The sequence below is a fragment of the Kogia breviceps genome, chromosome 1 (assembly GCF_026419965.1).
Source record: "Kogia breviceps isolate mKogBre1 chromosome 1, mKogBre1 haplotype 1, whole genome shotgun sequence".
Lineage (NCBI taxonomy): Eukaryota > Metazoa > Chordata > Mammalia > Artiodactyla > Physeteridae > Kogia > Kogia breviceps.
In genome coordinates, this window is record NC_081310.1 from 197,623,284 (window position 1) to 197,641,216 (window position 17,933).

General features: G+C 41.5%; 1 protein-coding gene across 17 annotated transcripts in view; it reads right to left on the reverse strand.

The window, feature by feature from the left end:
• Positions 1–17,933, reverse strand: part of CAMTA1 (calmodulin binding transcription activator 1) — an 899,707-nt gene that overhangs the window by 854,748 nt on the left and 27,026 nt on the right. For 14 of the 17 annotated variants that reach the window (XM_067018318.1, XM_067018274.1, XM_067018312.1 and 11 more), the window contains exons 2-3: positions 16,927–16,996; positions 11,664–11,782 (exon numbers count right to left, since the gene is read on the reverse strand). The exons of 1 other annotated variant lie outside the window; for it this stretch is intronic. In XM_067018318.1, the coding sequence (XP_066874419.1) occupies positions 11,664–11,782; positions 16,927–16,996 (189 nt within the window). The remainder of the gene's footprint in view (positions 1–11,663; positions 11,783–16,926; positions 16,997–17,933) is intronic. 2 more of the 17 variants (XM_059052105.2, XM_067018283.1) reach the window with 1 other exon arrangement.

Sequence of the window (17,933 nt, forward strand, 5' to 3'; positions counted from 1 at the left end):
GCGTTGGAATAACTGGACATCCATGTGCCACAAACAGTGAATTCAGATACAGGCCTTAAAACCTTCACAAAAATCAACTTGAGGGACTTCCCTGGTGGCACAGTGGTTAAGAATCCGCTTGCCAAAGCAGGGGACACGGGTTCAAGCCCTGGTGTGGGAAGATCCCACATGCCGCAGAGCGACTAGGCCCGTGCGCCACAACTACTGAGCCTGCGCTCTGGAGCCCACAAGCCACAACTACTGAGCCCGTGTGCCACAACTACTGAAGCCCACGCGCCTAGAGCCTGTGCTCCACAACAAGAGAAGCCCCCCAATGAGAAGCCCACGCACCAGAATGAAGAGTAAACCCAGCTCTCTGCAACCAGAGAAAGCCCACATGCTGCAATGAAGACCCAACGCAGACAAAAACAAATAAAAATTTTTTAAATGAATAAATTTATAAAAAACAAAAAAAAGATGCTCCACATCACATGTCACCAAGGAAATGCAAATTAAGACAACAATGAGATACCACTATGTACCTCTCAGAACGGCCAAAATCCAGAACACCGACAACACCAAACGTTGGTAAGGATGCAGAGCAAAAAGAACTCTCATTCATTGCTGGTGGGAACACAAAACAGTACAGCCACTTTGGAAGACAGTTTGGCAGTTTCTTACTAAACTAAACATAGTCTTATCATACGATCCAGCAATTGCACTCTTTGATATTTACCCAAAGGAGCTGGAAACTTATGTCTATGCAAAATCCTGAACATGAATGTTTATATCAGCTTTATTCATAGTTGCCAAAACCTGGAAGCAACCAAGATGTCTTTCAGCAGGTGAATGGATAAATAAACTGCAGTTCACCCAGACAATGGAGTATTATTTAGCACTAGAAAGAAATGAGCTACCAAGCCATAAAAGGACATGGAGGAACCTTAAGTGCCTATTACTAAGTGCAAGAAACCAATCTGAAAAGGTTACGTGCTGTATGATTCCAACTCTATGACATTCTGCAAAAGGCAAAACCATGGAGACAATAAAGAGATCAGCAGTTGCCAGGGGCCGGGGGGATAAACTGGCAGAGCACAGAGGATTGTTAGGGCAGTAAAACTAATCAAATCATTGTGTGAAACTAATCTAATCATTGTATGAAACTACACTGATGGATGCACGTCATTATACATTTGTCCAAACCCACAGAATGTGCAACACCAAGAGTGAACCGTAATGTAAACCATGGACTCTGGATGATGATGATGTGTCGACGACGTTAAGTTCACCGACTGTAGAAAAGGTACCACTTCAGTGGGGGATGTTGACAGTGGAGGAGACTGCACAAATAAGGGGGCAGGAGGTGTATGGGAACTCTCTGTACCCTCCCCTCAATTTTGCTGTGAACCTTAAACCACTCAAAAACTTAAATCTTAATATTAAAAAAACAGCAAAAAATAGAAGGCGTGGCCTGGGTTCAAGGGTTTCGGCTGTGACTACACCTGGAGCCCAGCCCCTCAGACACCTGCTCACTTTAACTTCAGGCTCAGGTGGCTCTACTTTCCAGCCCAGGTTAAGCTACTTTTCAGCTTCCTGGCTTCTTGGACACAGGAACCTTTCCCTTTTTTCCATCAACTCCTTTGGAATCCCAGTAAAGTGAATTCAGCGCTAAATGAAGCTTGCCTCAGACTTCCACCTTGGTTCTACCGCGGCTGCCCGACCTGGATGCGCACACATACCCACTAAGCCCTGTTCAATTCCCCAGAGCTGGAGCTTCTCCCACTTTCCACATTTCTCCCCAAATGTAAACAGCACGTTCTTTAAATGTTACATTTACTTCAACTCTACACCCTTCACCAGACCAGAGAACACACAACCACTGAAGCATATGAGAAAGCTCCATGAAATCCACACATCCGGCCCATAAAATTCTCCCTAACAGAGAAAACACTCTCCCAAACACATACTTATCTTTCATCACATTCACCCCAGCCCATCTGTGGTTTCTCATCCATCTAGAAAGGAATTCTTTTTGCATTTTCTTTTCTTCCCCCAGGCTTCTAAAAAGCATTAAAACTAGAAAACAAGTTATTTTTTAGGAACTTCTTTTAAAATCTCCAACAGAATTTCATAATCACCAAGACAACATAATTTATCATTAGAAACATTTGGTAGGTAGTATATTTTTTTTTGCAGCACACGGACCTCCCACCGCTGTGGCCTCTCCTGTTGCGGAGCACAGGCTCCGGACGCGCAGGCCCAGCGGCCATGGCTCACGGGCCCAGCCGCTCCACGGCATGTGGGATCCTCCCGGACTGGGGCACGAACCCGTGTCCCCTGCATCGGCAGGCGGACCCTCAACCACTGCGCCACCAGGGAAGCCCTGGTAGGTAGTATTAAAAAGACTGGAAGGTGGTGGACAGGTAGGTAGGTAAGTAGGTAGATGCTGTCAGCTTTAGGGTTTGGCTGTTTTCAGCTATCTGGGCCAAATGGAGATGGAAGGAGGGGATGGGGTGGAGATTCTCGTTCATGCTCCCTCTTCAAAAAAAAAAGGTCACAAAAATTGGAATATGCCTCCACATACCCCTACCACTGCCACCCATACTTTAAAAAAGGCTCCCTATATTCCTTTAGGTAAATACCCAAAAAAATAACTTTGCATTTCCTGACTTCTAGGCACATGAGACATGAGAAAAAGACTCTAGAAAGCATAACTGCATCCCATATAGCCAAAGCACACTGAAATATACTTGAGTGGTTGAGGGGTAGCAAAGCTGAGACTAAAGCCAAGTGAAGGTGCTCAGAATACATGTCCGGGAGGCTGGGATGCCTCATCTTGTTGAGTTTCACCTGGAAGCGTCAGACACGCCCATTCTCAGGCCCCACCCCAGACCTACTAGGGCAGAAACGCTGGGGTGGAGCCCAGCAATCTGGGTTCTAATAAGCCCTCCAGGTAATTCTGACGCCAGCTCGGCATGAACTTCACTAAGCTAAAGAATGCTGGGCTTCCCTGGTGGCGCAGTGGTTAAGAACCCGCCTGCCAATGCAGCGGACACACACATGTTCGAGCCCTGGGCCGGGAAGATCCCACATGCCACAGAACAACTAAGCCCGTGCACCACAACTACTGAGCCCGCGCTCTAGAGCCCACGTACCACAACTACTGAAGACCACACGCCCAGAGCCCGTGCTCCTCAACAAGAGAAGCCACTGCAATGAGAAGCCCGCGCACCGCGACCAAGAGTAGCCCCCGCTCGCTGCAGCTAGAGAAAGCCCGCGCACAGCAACGAAGACCCAACACAGCCAAAAATAAATAAATTTTAAAAACAGTTTGTTTTTTAAAGAATGCCAGCCTTTCCAGATGTTCTTCCCTCTTCTGTCTCAGCTGACGTTTCGGTGGGGCTCAGCTTCTCCTCACAGGAGTCACCGCCACCAAAATCTCCCAACATTACTGAAAACAGTGGGCTCTTTTATCCCCACACAACCCATCGATAAAGCGTCCACAGAATATACAGAGTTTTAATGCAACTGAAAACTCTACAAGCCCCTACCACCCAACTTAAAAAATGTGGGTCCAAAATGCATCCTTATTTGCGCTTTAACATTTTTAAAAAACAATGTCAAGAGACAGCGCTATACGTTAAGACCCGGGTAAAAGCACAATCTCTTCAGTTGCCAACTCCAGTGCTAGACGGGTATGAAAACTTGGGAGAAGATAGCAAAGAAGAACAGGCAGCCCCCCGAAGAGAGGCTGCCTGCCCCTTGAAGGGGCCGACTCCACCAAGGCCAGAGGGTGATGAAAATGTTGTGGAATTAGATGGTGGTGATGGGTGCACCACTTTGTGTACATACTACAGACCACTGAATTGTGCACCTTAAACATAAAAGTAAATGAAAGGATGATCAAGAGTTGTTGTTGTTGTTTTTTAAAGTAAACTCCCAAGCTGGCACTCTCAAACAACTCTGGAGGCAACAGTGATCTAGCCTCCAAAACTGGAGAGCTGGGCTTAAGACAGATCTTTAAAGGTCTCACAGCATAACCTCACATGACCACCAAAGACACGAAAGAGGCTCAGCAGGTATCGTACCTAACACTCAGCCGACTGGGGGCGGAGCGAAGACCACACCTGTCTCTGACCTGCCAACTCCGTAGCCTTTCCACGACACCAGCGGTCCCTGGGTTCACTAAGAAAATTTTCCTTTCAGATCTTAATTCACAATCTGAAAAAGTAAAACCTATAACAAATATATCCTAACACGCAAATTCATGGCTCAAGTCTGCGATTTGCAATCACAGTGGCAGGGGTACCCAGTAGTATCATTTAAGTTGTTCTTGGACTAATGAGAAAAACCAGAAGTGAACTTAAGACTAAATGATATTATTTGCGCCAAGGCCTAATGACAGACTTAGAGAAAGGCTTGCTGAGCAAAAAGCTGTTTACGGCTAGTTCAGTGGGGGAGGGCCAGGATAACCGCAGGGCACACAGGAGTGCCACGTGCCAAATTGAAAAGAACCTGCCTAAGAACAGGCTGGGTTATATTCATGTTGCAAGAGACAACTTAGTTTGGGCAAAACATCATCCACTGCGCATTGAACTAATGTTCTTAATATAAATTTTATTAGTTTTGTGGTTTCTTTTATGTAATGTATATATCTATTTGAGTTTTATATTCACAGAATTCTAAGAATTAAGAAATTTATCCTGAGTTTTTTGTGTTTTTCCATATTTCATTCATTCAGCAAATATTTACTGAACACCGAGTATGGGCCAAATATTCTTCTATGTGCTACATTTTGAAGTAATATAATAAAAATGGTTTAGGTCAAACTGTGCTGGGTCTACAGAAATGTTCTTCCTTTAAATAAGAATTTCCTTAACATCTTATTCAAATTTTGTGAACACTGCCCTATTCTCTGCAGGTAAAATCTGCTTCTTTTACTGCTCCTCAGAGCCAAACTCCATCCGTATTGATCTCTCTTCTCCTGTCTCCCCTCACAGACGTGGAAGAACGTGCTGCCCCCAGCTTTCCAATGCACCCTCTGCTGCTACCTCTGCTACCACCAATGCCAAGGTGACGCAGGCTGTCTGACAAACAGGCCTGTGTCCATTTGGATCTCCGTATCCATTTACCTCACTTCATACTAAGTTAAACAGAGGAATTATGGTTAATCCAACTACTACAAAATTAACATTTAATTACAAACTTGGTACCATATACAAAAATCAAACGCTTTCACTCTGAAAACCTGGCTCTGTGTATTGTGGGTCATATGTGCATTTTCCTTTTTGTGATTTAACCAGAAAAACCCTGCCTGGCCTCAGAGAATGACCTGGGACCAGTCAAACCCTTAACACTGGAGCTTCCTTGGTGGCTCAGTGGTTAAGAATCTGCCTGCCAATGCAGGGGACATGGGTTTGAGCCCTGGTCCGGGAAGATCCCACATGCCACGGAGCAACTAAGTCCATGTGCCACAACTACTGAGCCTGTGCTCTAGAGCCCGCGAGCCGCAACTACTGAGCCTGCGTGCCATAACTACTGAAGCCCGTGCACCTAGAGCCTGTGCTCTGCACGCAACAAGAGAAGCCACTGCAATGAGAAGCCCACACACCTCAACGAAGAGTAGCCCCCGCTCACCCCAACTAGAGAAAGCCCGCGCACAGCAACGAAGACCCAATGCAGCCAAAAATAAATAAATAAAATTAAAAAAAAATAATAAACCCTTAACACTGCCAAAATCTCTCACTCACCTTTATAAACAGAGTATAAAAATACTTTTCAGTTTAGCTCACATCTTGGAAATTTGAAGAGTCTTAAATGATTCCCCAAAAATGTGGGTCTATGTTTCAAAGAGATAATATGTAAATATACTAGTAAAACCAATTAATGAAAAAGTTACAGCCCTAAATCTATGACTTTATAAGTTATACAGACAAAAATTTAAAATGCAAAAATACAAGAATATATACCTATACAAAAAAATGATTTTAAAACTTTTTTAAAGGTGGCTTCTTGTTAAAATAAAATAACTGAAATGAAATATAATTTAATAATTTTCAAAGTCATAAAGTCCATTTTGCTTACTTGAATATAAAAAGTTGAGGGAAGGGCTTCCCTGGTGGTGCAATGGTTGAGAGTCCCCCTGCCAATGCAGGGGACACGGGTTCGTGCCCCGGTCCGGGAAGATCCCACATGCCGCGGAGCGGCTGGGCCCGTGAGCCACGGCCGCTGAGCCTGCGCGTCCGGAGCCTGTGCTCCGCAACGGGAGAGGCCACAACAGTGAGAGGCCCGCGTACCGCAAAAAAAAAAAAAAAAAAATTGAGGGAAAAAAGTATTCAAAATTTAAAAGGGTAATTCTCTCCCTTTGAAAAGCATTATACTCAAGGAGTTTTTCTTCTTCAGCTTCTCTGGTATGGCTGAGAATGCATCAATCTATATGTGTACTGCTCCCTCGACAGACATTTTTACCATTAAAAAAAATGCATTTAGGGCTTCCCTGGTGGCGCAGTGGTTGAGAGTCCGCCTGCTGATGCAGGAGACGCGGGTTCGTGCCCCGGTCCGGGAGGATCCCACAAGCCGCGGAGCGGCTGGGCCCGTGAGCCACGGCCGCTGGGCCTGCGCGTCCGGAGCCTGTGCTCCACAACGGGAGAGGCCACAACAGTGAGAGGCCCGCATACCGGGGGGGAAAAAAAAAAAAAAGAAATGCATTTAACATGAAAATCTCTGAAGCTACCACTAACTACAAACCTGTGCTGCAACTTTCTTTAAGATCAATACAAACTAGAATTCTTTTTTGTTTGCTTACTCTGGAGAAACTTTGTATTAGAGGAAAAACAAGCAAAAGAAAGAGCATTAATAGTTCAAAAACAGCAGCACACAAAAATGATCTGAACATATGTAAGGAGAACAATTTCATTATAAAAAGTTCATGGTGCTACATTAGTTTGGCTTTGGAAGAATGCCATCTGAAATCCAGATCCAGCAAGCGGGGAATGCAGTAGTTACATTTTAAGTCAAACAGCTAATTAATGACTAAACAAAAGGAATTTCAGTCTGGACAACATATATGGAGCACTAATATGTGTAATTATGAAGTAGTCATTTGTGTAATCAGAAGGCTGCATTAGCATAATTATTTCTGGCTCTGGGCCTTAAAAATATCAACTTAAAATGCAGAAAATTATAATAGTTCACCTAATGAAGATGTGAATACCAAACTGATGATGAAATAAGAGTTGGTTCTTTAACAAATGTGCTCTGTGTTTAATACATTCTTTCTCTCCTGCCCAGGATATAAAATCAAGCCTATCAACCCTCCAGTTGTGCACAGGTACAAAATTTCTATTTTTTAATATATTTTCTTCCTCATCCAGAGCCCACATGTGAATATTCATTATTAAGAATTAAAACTCCTTCCCTAAGAAATGAGTGTTTGCTACTTGTTTTTTTAATCCTCAGAAAAAAATACATTCAGTTTACGTATAATACTGGAAAATGCAAAATGAAAAAAGAAGCAAATGAATAAAACAAAAGGATTAGCAGTCACTAAACAGCATGAGATCTTGGGAAAGTCTTATTTGAAATCGTTCTTTGGGACAGAACTATAGAAAGTATGGACTCCAAAATCAGGCTATAGACTTGGACTTCCAAAGCCACCACTTTCAGGTACTTTAACATCTCTGTGGCTCAAGTTTCCTCATCTATATTGTAAGAATAATCACAAAACCTACCTCATAGTATCAGTTCAAGGAGTAAATGTGATTATTCACAGAAAGAACTCAACAGTGCCTAGCATACAGTAGATGGTCAATAAATGTTAGCTGCCATAATGACCATCATCACCGTCTCCATGTTGTTTTCAGAACCTGGGAAAAGAGTGTTTTTGGCTGAGAGAGCATAATCTAAAATTGATTTGTTTTCAGATACAACAGTTATTTTTCAATTGCAAATAACATTCAAGAAGGGCAGGAGATCTTACTTATTCCAGTGAGTTAGAAAAGGTTAAAAGTGTTTTCTTGTTTTGTTTTGTTTTGCGGTACGCGGGCCTCTCACTGCCGTGGCCTCTCCCGTTGCGGAGCACAGGCTCCGGACGCGCAGGCTCAGCGGCCATGGCTCTCGGGCCCAGCCGCTCCGAGGCATGTGGGATCTTCCCGGACCGGGGCACGAACCCGTGTCCCCTGCATCGGCAGGCAGACTCTCAACCACTGTGCCACCAGGGAAGCCCTGAGAGTGTTTAAGTAGGCCCTAAAATCTGCCTTATCTTCTAAGAGTCTTCCTTTTTAGTGACTTTCAGCTTTACCAAATTTGCATGTGAACCCACAATACTAATCTTATATTAACTCTTTTTAATCCAAAACTAAATTCCAGAATGGATCTGCCAGGTACGCTAATGTGGTTAAGGGTTATGCGTCTTTAATTGAAAGCCTAGACGACACACAGTAGAATGAATGTTCCTAAGAATTAATCAACAATGTAGAAGAAATGAAGCTCAGACAGAGACAGGCCCTGTCAAGTGTGCTACCTTGACCGAATTATTTCACCACTTTCTACCCACACTCCCTCATCTGTAAAAGGAAACATTACACACCTTGCAATATCATTAGAAGGCTCAGAACTAACTAACGATACACAGCACCCAGTCACCAGCAGGGAGCGGGTGCTGATACCCAGCGACACGTGAAAGGGCACCATCTCGCCCTCCCTCTCTCAACAGATGCACAGGCACAGTATACATGGTGGGTTTTCTCAAGTAACCGCAGATGTTACAACACAGGTCTGAGGAACGGACTCTCTCAAAAGTACAGAGGAGTCAAATTATACCCAGGAACTCAACTGTATACACCCATCAGAGAGAGAGAGAGAGAGAACACGGGTGACAGAGAAAGATGACAGTTGACATCTCATACAGGCAACCCCGGCCGCCAGTCTACTTGGCGAACAGATGCTGTGCAGAGAGTGAGATGGAAAACACCCACATCGGCTGTGCTCGCAACTGCGCTTGTGCCACACGCCCCTCCCAGTGCAAGTGCCTGGTCCCAGGAAGTGGGATCAACAGGAATGTAGTTTTTGTACAACACAGCTCCTAAATACCAGCCGGCTCCTTCACGGGGTCCTCCACAGAACACGGCAAGCTACCCCAACCCCGGAGGAGGGCGGGCCCTTCGCAAAGCAGGGTGGCTACGCTCTACTCCCTGAGCGATTGAAGAGATTCCACGGGCAATGCTGCCTGAACGTGACCCCGCCTTACCCGGGGCCACAAAGTCCCACTGAGACACACCTCCTTCAGGTCTCAGTGGCGACATTAAGGATGGCAGGCTGAAAGACATGGGAAAATGCCAAACCCAGCCAGGTCAGAGAAACAAGTACTTTCACAGGAGTACTAATTGTTTTGTTTCTATTATCTGAGCCAGTAAAAAAAAAATGACATGTCACCATCACCACACAACACCCTACAGAATTAACAACTCCTGCTGTCACTCCAAGATTCCCGTTTTTTTCCTAAAGCCAAAAATCAACAAGAAAAAAAAGCCAAAGCCCTCCACACAGAAATATGGGCCAACCTTTGAATTCAGTTCTGTCGTAGGAGTTTTCGTCGGTTTTCAGCAGGGAGATCACCGAAAGCACAACCGATGGCAAGAGAAGAGGGCATGTGCATTGGCCCCTGCCAGCCGAGGCCCCCTGCCACGCCCCCGCCTTCCACAGGACCACACACTCTTCTACCCACATTGCAGCAGCAGTGACAGCTTGTGCAAACACCCCACGTTTCCCAGACCCCAGTCTCACACTGCACCGGTCGGAAGGGGATGCAGTCTCCCGTCTTAGGACTTGAACTTAAGCCACACTGGGACCTAAACCAACGGTCTCTGAGGGGCTAGGTGCACTGGGTCCTAGAAGAAAATGCCAAACGACTTCTTATCTGCCTCTTAATTTTGTCCTCTATAAAAATTCCTTATTGGGTGTTTCATAATGTACCTAAAATATTAGTAAGGTGGGACATGTAAATAATTTAGAGGTAAACAAATGTGTGAAAGTTGAAGGGCTGTGCTCAAAAGTTCCAAAAAAGTTTTGAAACCACTCATCTAAATAATCCACCAACTAAATTTCTGACACTGTTACCTCCAGCTCTGTAAGACTCTTAAGACCACTAACTTTAATTCACTAAGCAATTGCTGGTTTCAAATATAATTTCAAGTCATAATTAAAATAAATTTCCAATTACATAAAAAGATAATACTGAAAAAATTATGTTCTGTTACATTTATTAAAAAACTGGAACTAATGTATAACATAGTATCAAATCCTGTTTCAGGAACTACTAAGAAACTTACTGAGTTCTTTAATATTTCATGACCTAGTTTTGACTTACTGAGTGGCTCCCAAATTGTACTGATCTACGATTAGGACTAATTTTCAGCACCTTTACTCTGTTTTCATGTCTAAAATGTTTGAAACAGTTAATAGATGACTGATTAAAACAACAGGCCTCCAAACTAGCTGTTTGTCAAAACAAAAGTATTCTGTCTGAGGGGGGAAATATAATTTATTCAAATAATCAAAATGTACATACCTTAAAAGAAGTTTAAAATCAGTTGAGACAAGGTAACAAAACTATGAGGTTCTCGTGAGTATTTAACTCTGTAAACTAGGGTAAGTGAAGAGACTTTCACACAACCTCATAACTCAAAACAAAAGCATTGTAAGTCAAGAATTTGAGAAAACAATTTTTTAAAAATAAGGGTGAATAGGCAGCACTATTTTCTTCTTGTCTCTTAACAAAACTGAGAGCCCAATACAGGGCAGGGTGTTATATTTGTAACTTAACTTGGAAGTATTGATAAATGTTGAACCAGCAACACGAATTGACTGAGACCAACTCTGCCAAACCAGTAACCCCAGCCATTTGAATTAAAGGAATAGAATTCCCAGCATGATGGACACAGACCCAATTCTCATCACCACACTAAACGGGTATTACCCTAAATTGAAATAGTCAGATTTCAAAATAAAAAAGATGACAAAGCAATCCACCCCTAATATTAAGACTTCCAGATTAAGATTTACCAAAAAAGGAAACATCATCCAACAAAATAAACTCTGATTCACTCTACTTCATCAATCTTCCTTCTAACTGAACGTCAGATCAACAACCTACTATACAGCCTTCATTCTTAATACAAATTCCTATCATTAAGGTAAACCAGTTAATTCTCCATGCAAACTTTCTTCATCAGAGAGGACAAGAGCTATTTTGCTAATAAGAACCCTGCCCTTCCAAATTCTACAGAAGCGTCACATTGTCAAGACACGGCACATTCTGTGGAACACTGGAGCTGTACCCTTATCAATTCATGCCAACATAAGAACTAAGGTTTAACTGAGATGCGAACAGAGTCAACCACCAAATGCAACACACCAAAATGCAAGAAAACACAAAGACAGAAACTCATGCTACCTTAGTAAGTCAGCGTGCACATTTGATATTTTTCAACACAAGCCAAGCAGATCAGAGATAGGTCAAAAAACATGTTGGTTTCTGTCAAATCCAAATTAAGTGTTCTTCTCATTTACAATTTCCTAGTTCAATATTTTGAATTTAAAGCTAATATAAAGTAGTACTATGCAAAATGACCTAGCGAGTTTGCCCTTAAAAAAAATTGTACCCCTAAAAATAGAAATTTATCTACCTCATTAGTGTTCCAACGGTGCCTCTCTTTGGGTAAACTTGAACATTTCGGCAGACATTCAAGCAGCTTTTTCGGTAAAAAGATTTTTACATGACTACTATTGCTGTTCCCATGATCATCTATAAAGAAGAAAACAATAAATTCAGAGAAGATCATAGAGAAAATCTCCTGTTAAGTACACTGGCAAGGTCAGAAACAGCAGCTGAGTTTTAGTCACTGGGAGACCAGGGGCATTATTCCTCTTAGCTAACAAAACTCATTTACACACTTATCAGATAGACGGCAGCAGGAATCTGGTCAAGAGGCTCTAAAATAAGATTGAGCTTTTTGCTCCATGGCGAGCAAATGAACAGGGAATACCCCAGCAGCTGCCCATAAACAGAACATTGCTTTTAAAGGGTCCTTCACCAGGCTTCCATGAAGTACATCAAAACTACACAATGATTTAAACTCACAACACCTAGAAATCTTCTATTAACAGCTGAAAACATTTTTATGGCTTTTAGAAAAGAGGAATTATAATAAAATACGACTGCTTACTTTATTGATAAACTAATACTACTTCATCCCCTAGAATAGAAATGAGACTTATCCTTTCCGAAGAAAATTACAAATCTTATACATATAAGGAATTTAAACCTCCAGTTAGCTACCTAGGTAATACAGAGGCTGGCCTTTCTAGCCTAAATCTAAAAACATACACTTTTAATTAATTTGATTTACATATATATATCTATACGATTAATGTATTTCATCAAAACGTAACTCTTCTAAATCAGTGAGGGAAAAGCTCCTTACTTTCAGACTAGATGGTATGTCTATCTGATAATCAGTCTCACTGATACTTTCTAAAAGAGATCATTTCCTTTTCTCGTTCACATACTTTCTAAAAGAGATCATTTCCTTTTTTCATTCACTTGTTTATTTACATATCATTTCTTGTTTCATTCCTGTAACAAAGTCCCTTTGCCTGGCTCCTAATTTCTTGCCAGGTTTGACACATTTAGGTCAAAGTTTCAAATTACCCACTCCAATTTTTTTTTAATGCCAAATGGAAGCCCCAGCATCCAAAGGGCACAATGCATAACTGGGTGCTAAGGAGCAATACATTAAAATACTGAAGACTGGACTCGCTCCAGAAGGTCACAGGTGAAATAACTCACTCTGATATCAGTAAGGTAAAAAAGAACTCCAAGTCAAAAGCCCAGGATTCTGGCCCAGTTCTGCTACTTTCGAATTGTGTGACCTTGGGTAAGTTACTTAATATTTTCAGCTTTCCCAAATCAAGGAGAATGAGATAATCTCTAATTCTCCTCCAGGCATAGATCCCTAGAGAATTTACTGTCACATTCAGTAATTTTAAATGCCTTACAATTAACAACCTTATATAGGCATACAGGTATTAGTTAAGAATGTTGAAAGTGAAATACAGTAGTATATTTTTCCAGTCATTTACTACAATTTTGTTTAGCACAGACTATTTTTTGAACATGCGAAAAACATAAAAGAATAAAAAATACTTCTACAGTCATAATAAAATCTTCTCCAAACACTTTTCATCTGATTAACACATTTCTTCTCAAGGAAAAGATCTTAACAGGGAAATACTGGGTATAGAAATAACATCTAAAAAATTTACTACATCTTCCTATAGGGAAGAACTTGAGAGTTTTAGCATATTAAATCTTTTTTGGCCCATGAACTACACAACCAGTTGAATTATAATGCCTATCCTCTATTTCTAGAAGCAGTATAACAACCTGAAAACCTTAAAAATTGACTGCAAAATTTTAATTTAATAGCAAGATAAAATTAAACTTTAAAAAAACCTTGCTACGAAACCAAAAAAAAAAAAAAAAAATAGGGTTTAACTAAAAGCAAGTTCATAGAAAGTTCTGTATTAATTACACACTACAAAACCTTTGTAATTTTATGCGCTTATGCATGCTCCCTGCACTTCATCCTCCCAAGGGAGGTACCATGGGCCATAAAACTTTAAAGTGCACAATGCCAAATCACAGGAGCCTTCACCTCCCTTCTCAATTTCCCTAAGGTGGTTTTACTCTGCTCTTTAAAAATCTCCCGATGTGTATAATCTTCAAAGTAGAGGTGAAAAAATTCTAAAATCTATACTCAATTCCAATATTTACCAATTACAGGGTACCTTCTATGAAAACAGTACTATGCTAGATGCTCAATCAATTGGCTTACTTTGAATAGTATATGACTAGCCATAGCTCTGAAAAAACTATTTACGTATAATTTTGACAATGAATGGAATATGAAACCCCAGCTTCTATTTCTATGTTTGTGGTCACAACCTGATGTTAATCATCTGTCCTTTTAGCCTCCTTGAAGAACCCAGCTGTCCTGCGGCATAGGAAGCATAGGAGTGAGTGTGTGGGTGTATGTGTGGGTGTGGGGGGGGGGTGGGGGGAGAGAGAGAGAGAGAGAGAGAGAGGGAGGGAGGGAGGGAAGGAGAGGGAGAGAGAGGGAGGGAGGGAAAAAGAGAGAGAGAGAGAGAGGGAGAGGGAGAGGGAGAGGGAGAGGGGGAGAGAGAGAGAGAGAGAGAGAGAGAGAGAGAGAGGGAGGGAGAGAGAGAGAGAGGGAGGGAGGGAGGGAGGGAGGGAACGAGCGAGCGGGCTTCTCAACAGCACAACTAACTGCTAGAGAAAAGGCTTCTTTCTACCTTCCACTCTGATACCAAATCAGGCAGCAGTGAATCGGCCCAAAGGCTTTTAAAGAGGAAAAGGAGAATAGCTGTGTGAGCACTGCCTCAATCAAGTTTCTAAATTTAGCACTTTACGGGGATGTGCAGCCATGGGTTCAAAAGGAACAGAAGTGTGACAGGCCAGTGGGTTCCCCTTAATCAGTTTTTAAACTGTGCTATTTCCAGAATTTTAGGTTCATGCTGTATATAAATTGGATGTTTTTAAGAAACAGAACAATGGATAATTTTTCCCACTGTGCATTATGAAGAGGGCAGTTTTAATACTGGGAAAAGAATATCAGGAATTCAAACAGCCAAACTGTTAAAACTCGTATTTTCAAATTTCAGTTTTTCTAGTTAAAATGGAATAAAGAGTAACTTTGCTTTCACATTAGAAAAGAACTGCTCATAGGGCTATACTGTATAAAATTGTGTTGTTTAATTAAATGTTTTTCAATGTTTTTGGAGTAACTATAATTGATATCATAATTAGATAACACATGTACCAGCTTTTAAACCCTTGTCTCAGTACAAGGATCCCAACAGTACCTTGAGTGTTAAGGTTGAAAGTAAGTTACACACAGTGGTTCCAACTGCCTCTCGGTATTTAAATCCAGAGGGTTAAACTCTTGACGCTGCAAGATGGAAGCGTGTCCACCGAATACAGTAAAACACTTCACTACCGTTATCTAGCAAAATATGCGTGTCTGATACATGACTTCACAAAATAATTTTCTAACCTACTCCACAATAAAAATAACTTGTGAAGCTCTTGAAATTGACAGATGATTTGTTTGGCTGACAGCTATTAATTCCAGAGAATGAACCACCTTTTCCAGTCAACCTTCAAATATTTTCCAAATAATAACTTTAGAGGCATAGTATAACTCAACTAAAACTTTCTAAAATGTACGAGAATGCTCATTCACTTAGTTAATTAGGCAAAAAGCAGAATTCTTATTTTCATGTTTTATTTCTAAATCTGAGATTTCACATTACCAAATCCTTCATTTAAATCCAAAGAAATGTATTTGACCTTTTCCTTGGAACACACTGTTGACTTCTACAAGGTAAATCATAACTGTATTAAGTCTAACATGGAAATGATGTATCCATTTTATTTTGATTCATAATTAATACAAATTCAATAATTTTGGTTTTGTGAATAATTACAAACACTGTTATTCAATCAAGTTGATTATGATTAACCTCTCAACCGCTAGAACAAACTGTTCAAAATAGGTTGGTCTAACAGTGTACCAAACTGCTCAATCTTACTGGGAATATATTTGATCGACAACTTGGAGTGGTAAAATTAAAAGGAAGCGCTACAATTTTCTGTTTAGCTCTAATTATTATGTGCTTAGATTTAATTAGTAGGATAGGAACTGATTCAGGAAAACATAAGCGCATATTGTTAAATTCAAGTCAGCACGGTGCTCACAGCAGTAATACTGCTGTTACTAATCTAAGACCTTCAAATAGCTATCCATACAAAATAAATATTAATTAAGCACCAACTATGTGCCAAGCCTTGGTTTGATTTCTTCTTATTCTTCCCGAAAGAAATTCTCCAAAATGAATTAAACTCAGTTGTAATTATCCAAAAGATTTTTTTAAAGGTTAAAAAAAATAAGTTTTTTTAACAGAAAAGGATAACTAGCGTTGCTATTTCACAAGCCCTTTCCTCTTCTTAGAGTGCGTGTGATCATCAAATCCTACCCTTTCTATTTTTAGGTGGCCAGATACCCTCTCCCTGTCAATCATATTACCAAACCTCTGACCCAGCTCTAAGACAACTCAAACTCAGGTTTAATAAACTTCTCACTATTTACCTGAATTTTATATTTTCAATCTAAAAACATGTAGGTGGGGGCAGATAAAGTGGCGAGGCCCAGAAGCCTTGCGATCAGCTGCCGTCAATTTGGGTTTGGGGCGTCCTCTCCTGCTTCGTCCCATTCAACTTCAATCTGAGCTCCCTGTGATCAAGTACATTTATTTTCTACTATTTATGAGGGAGCAGACATTTGTGGGACTCTATATCAAGCATCCAGAAACGATTTTACATTGTACTCCTTCATTTAATCGTCACAATAACCCATCTGGGCATAATCACCCCATTTTACAGATGAAGAACCTGAGGTTCAGATTAATTTGCCCAAGATCTACAGCTAGTAAGTGGCTCAAATGGGATTCAGACATGACCTCTGGCTTTTCCCGCAATACCACAAGGCTCCTACTCTAAGTCACCCAGAATTTGACACTAGAATTACAGAATCGTTGTATTCGTATATCTAACATTTGCAAAGTGCTCTGAGTTTTCCATGGGATTAAACCCTTTGCCTTTTTAATCCTCACAGAAACTTTACGAGGGGAGTATTATTTTGCTACCCCCAGATGGATTAAGTAACTCATCTAAGATCACACAGCAAGTTAAAGGCAGAACCCAGGTCTTCTCACTCCTCATCACAGGCTTTCCTGCACTACAACGATGGAATTACTCTCACTGCCAAGCCCACCCCTTCCTGTAAGTCAAAAGCTTTCGAATCCTACCTTCTATAGGTGGCACGGTGTTGAGAACACAGTAGGTGCTAGTTCCGCAGAATACACTTTGGGAAACGCTCTAAGGAAACAGAAAATAAAATGTAAAACTAATCTTTGAAAAAGATAAATACTGGCTCTTCTGTGATATTCCTGCCAAAGATGCAAAACCTGAATCTAATCATGAGGAAACATCGGACAAATCCAAATTGAGGAACATTCCACAAAATGGCCTGTAGTCTTCACAAACGTCAAGGTCATGAAAGTCAGAAAGGACTGAGAACTGTTCTGGACCAAAGGAGGCTGAGGGGACAGTCAAGTGCCACCCAGGGTCCCCGTGGGGCCTTTCTCTACAAGGTGAGCACCGGGTCAACTGGCACCACCAGAAGAGCTCAGAGAATTCGACGGTAGAGAAGTCTGTGTGTTCATTTCCTGATTTTGATTCCTGCATTGTGGTGACGGAGGAGAATGTTCTTGTTTGTAGGAAACACATAATAAAGTACTGACAGTCAAGGGCGATGAAACATGCCGGCAACTCACTCTCTCACATAGTTCATGGGGAAAGAAGTCCTCTGCACTACACCTGCGATGTTTCTGTAGGCTGAGAGTGTTTCAAAATGTAAAGTACACGTGTGTGAAAAAAAGATACATGCTGCTGAACCTCTATTACCTGTGCAGTTTTTTTTAACAGAGAGCATATGTGCTGTACGTACAGTAAATTGTTACTAAGAAGAACCAATGCCGTTTCACTCTGCAGCTCAGTCAACATGCAACGACATCGTTACCGCCTCCCAACAGCAAGGCCCATACCTGACTCATTCAAGCGGATCTGTGAGCGCCAGCTAAGAGCGCGGCGGGTGGGGTGAGTCAGGGAGACACTGGAAGACCAGGTCTCTGCTCTCAGGCTGCTTCATGTAAATGAAAGTAAAGCTCTCATATGAAAACCTACACCATGTTGTACAGTAGAAACTAACACAACATTGTAAAGCAGTTATACTCCAATCAAGATACTATAGAAA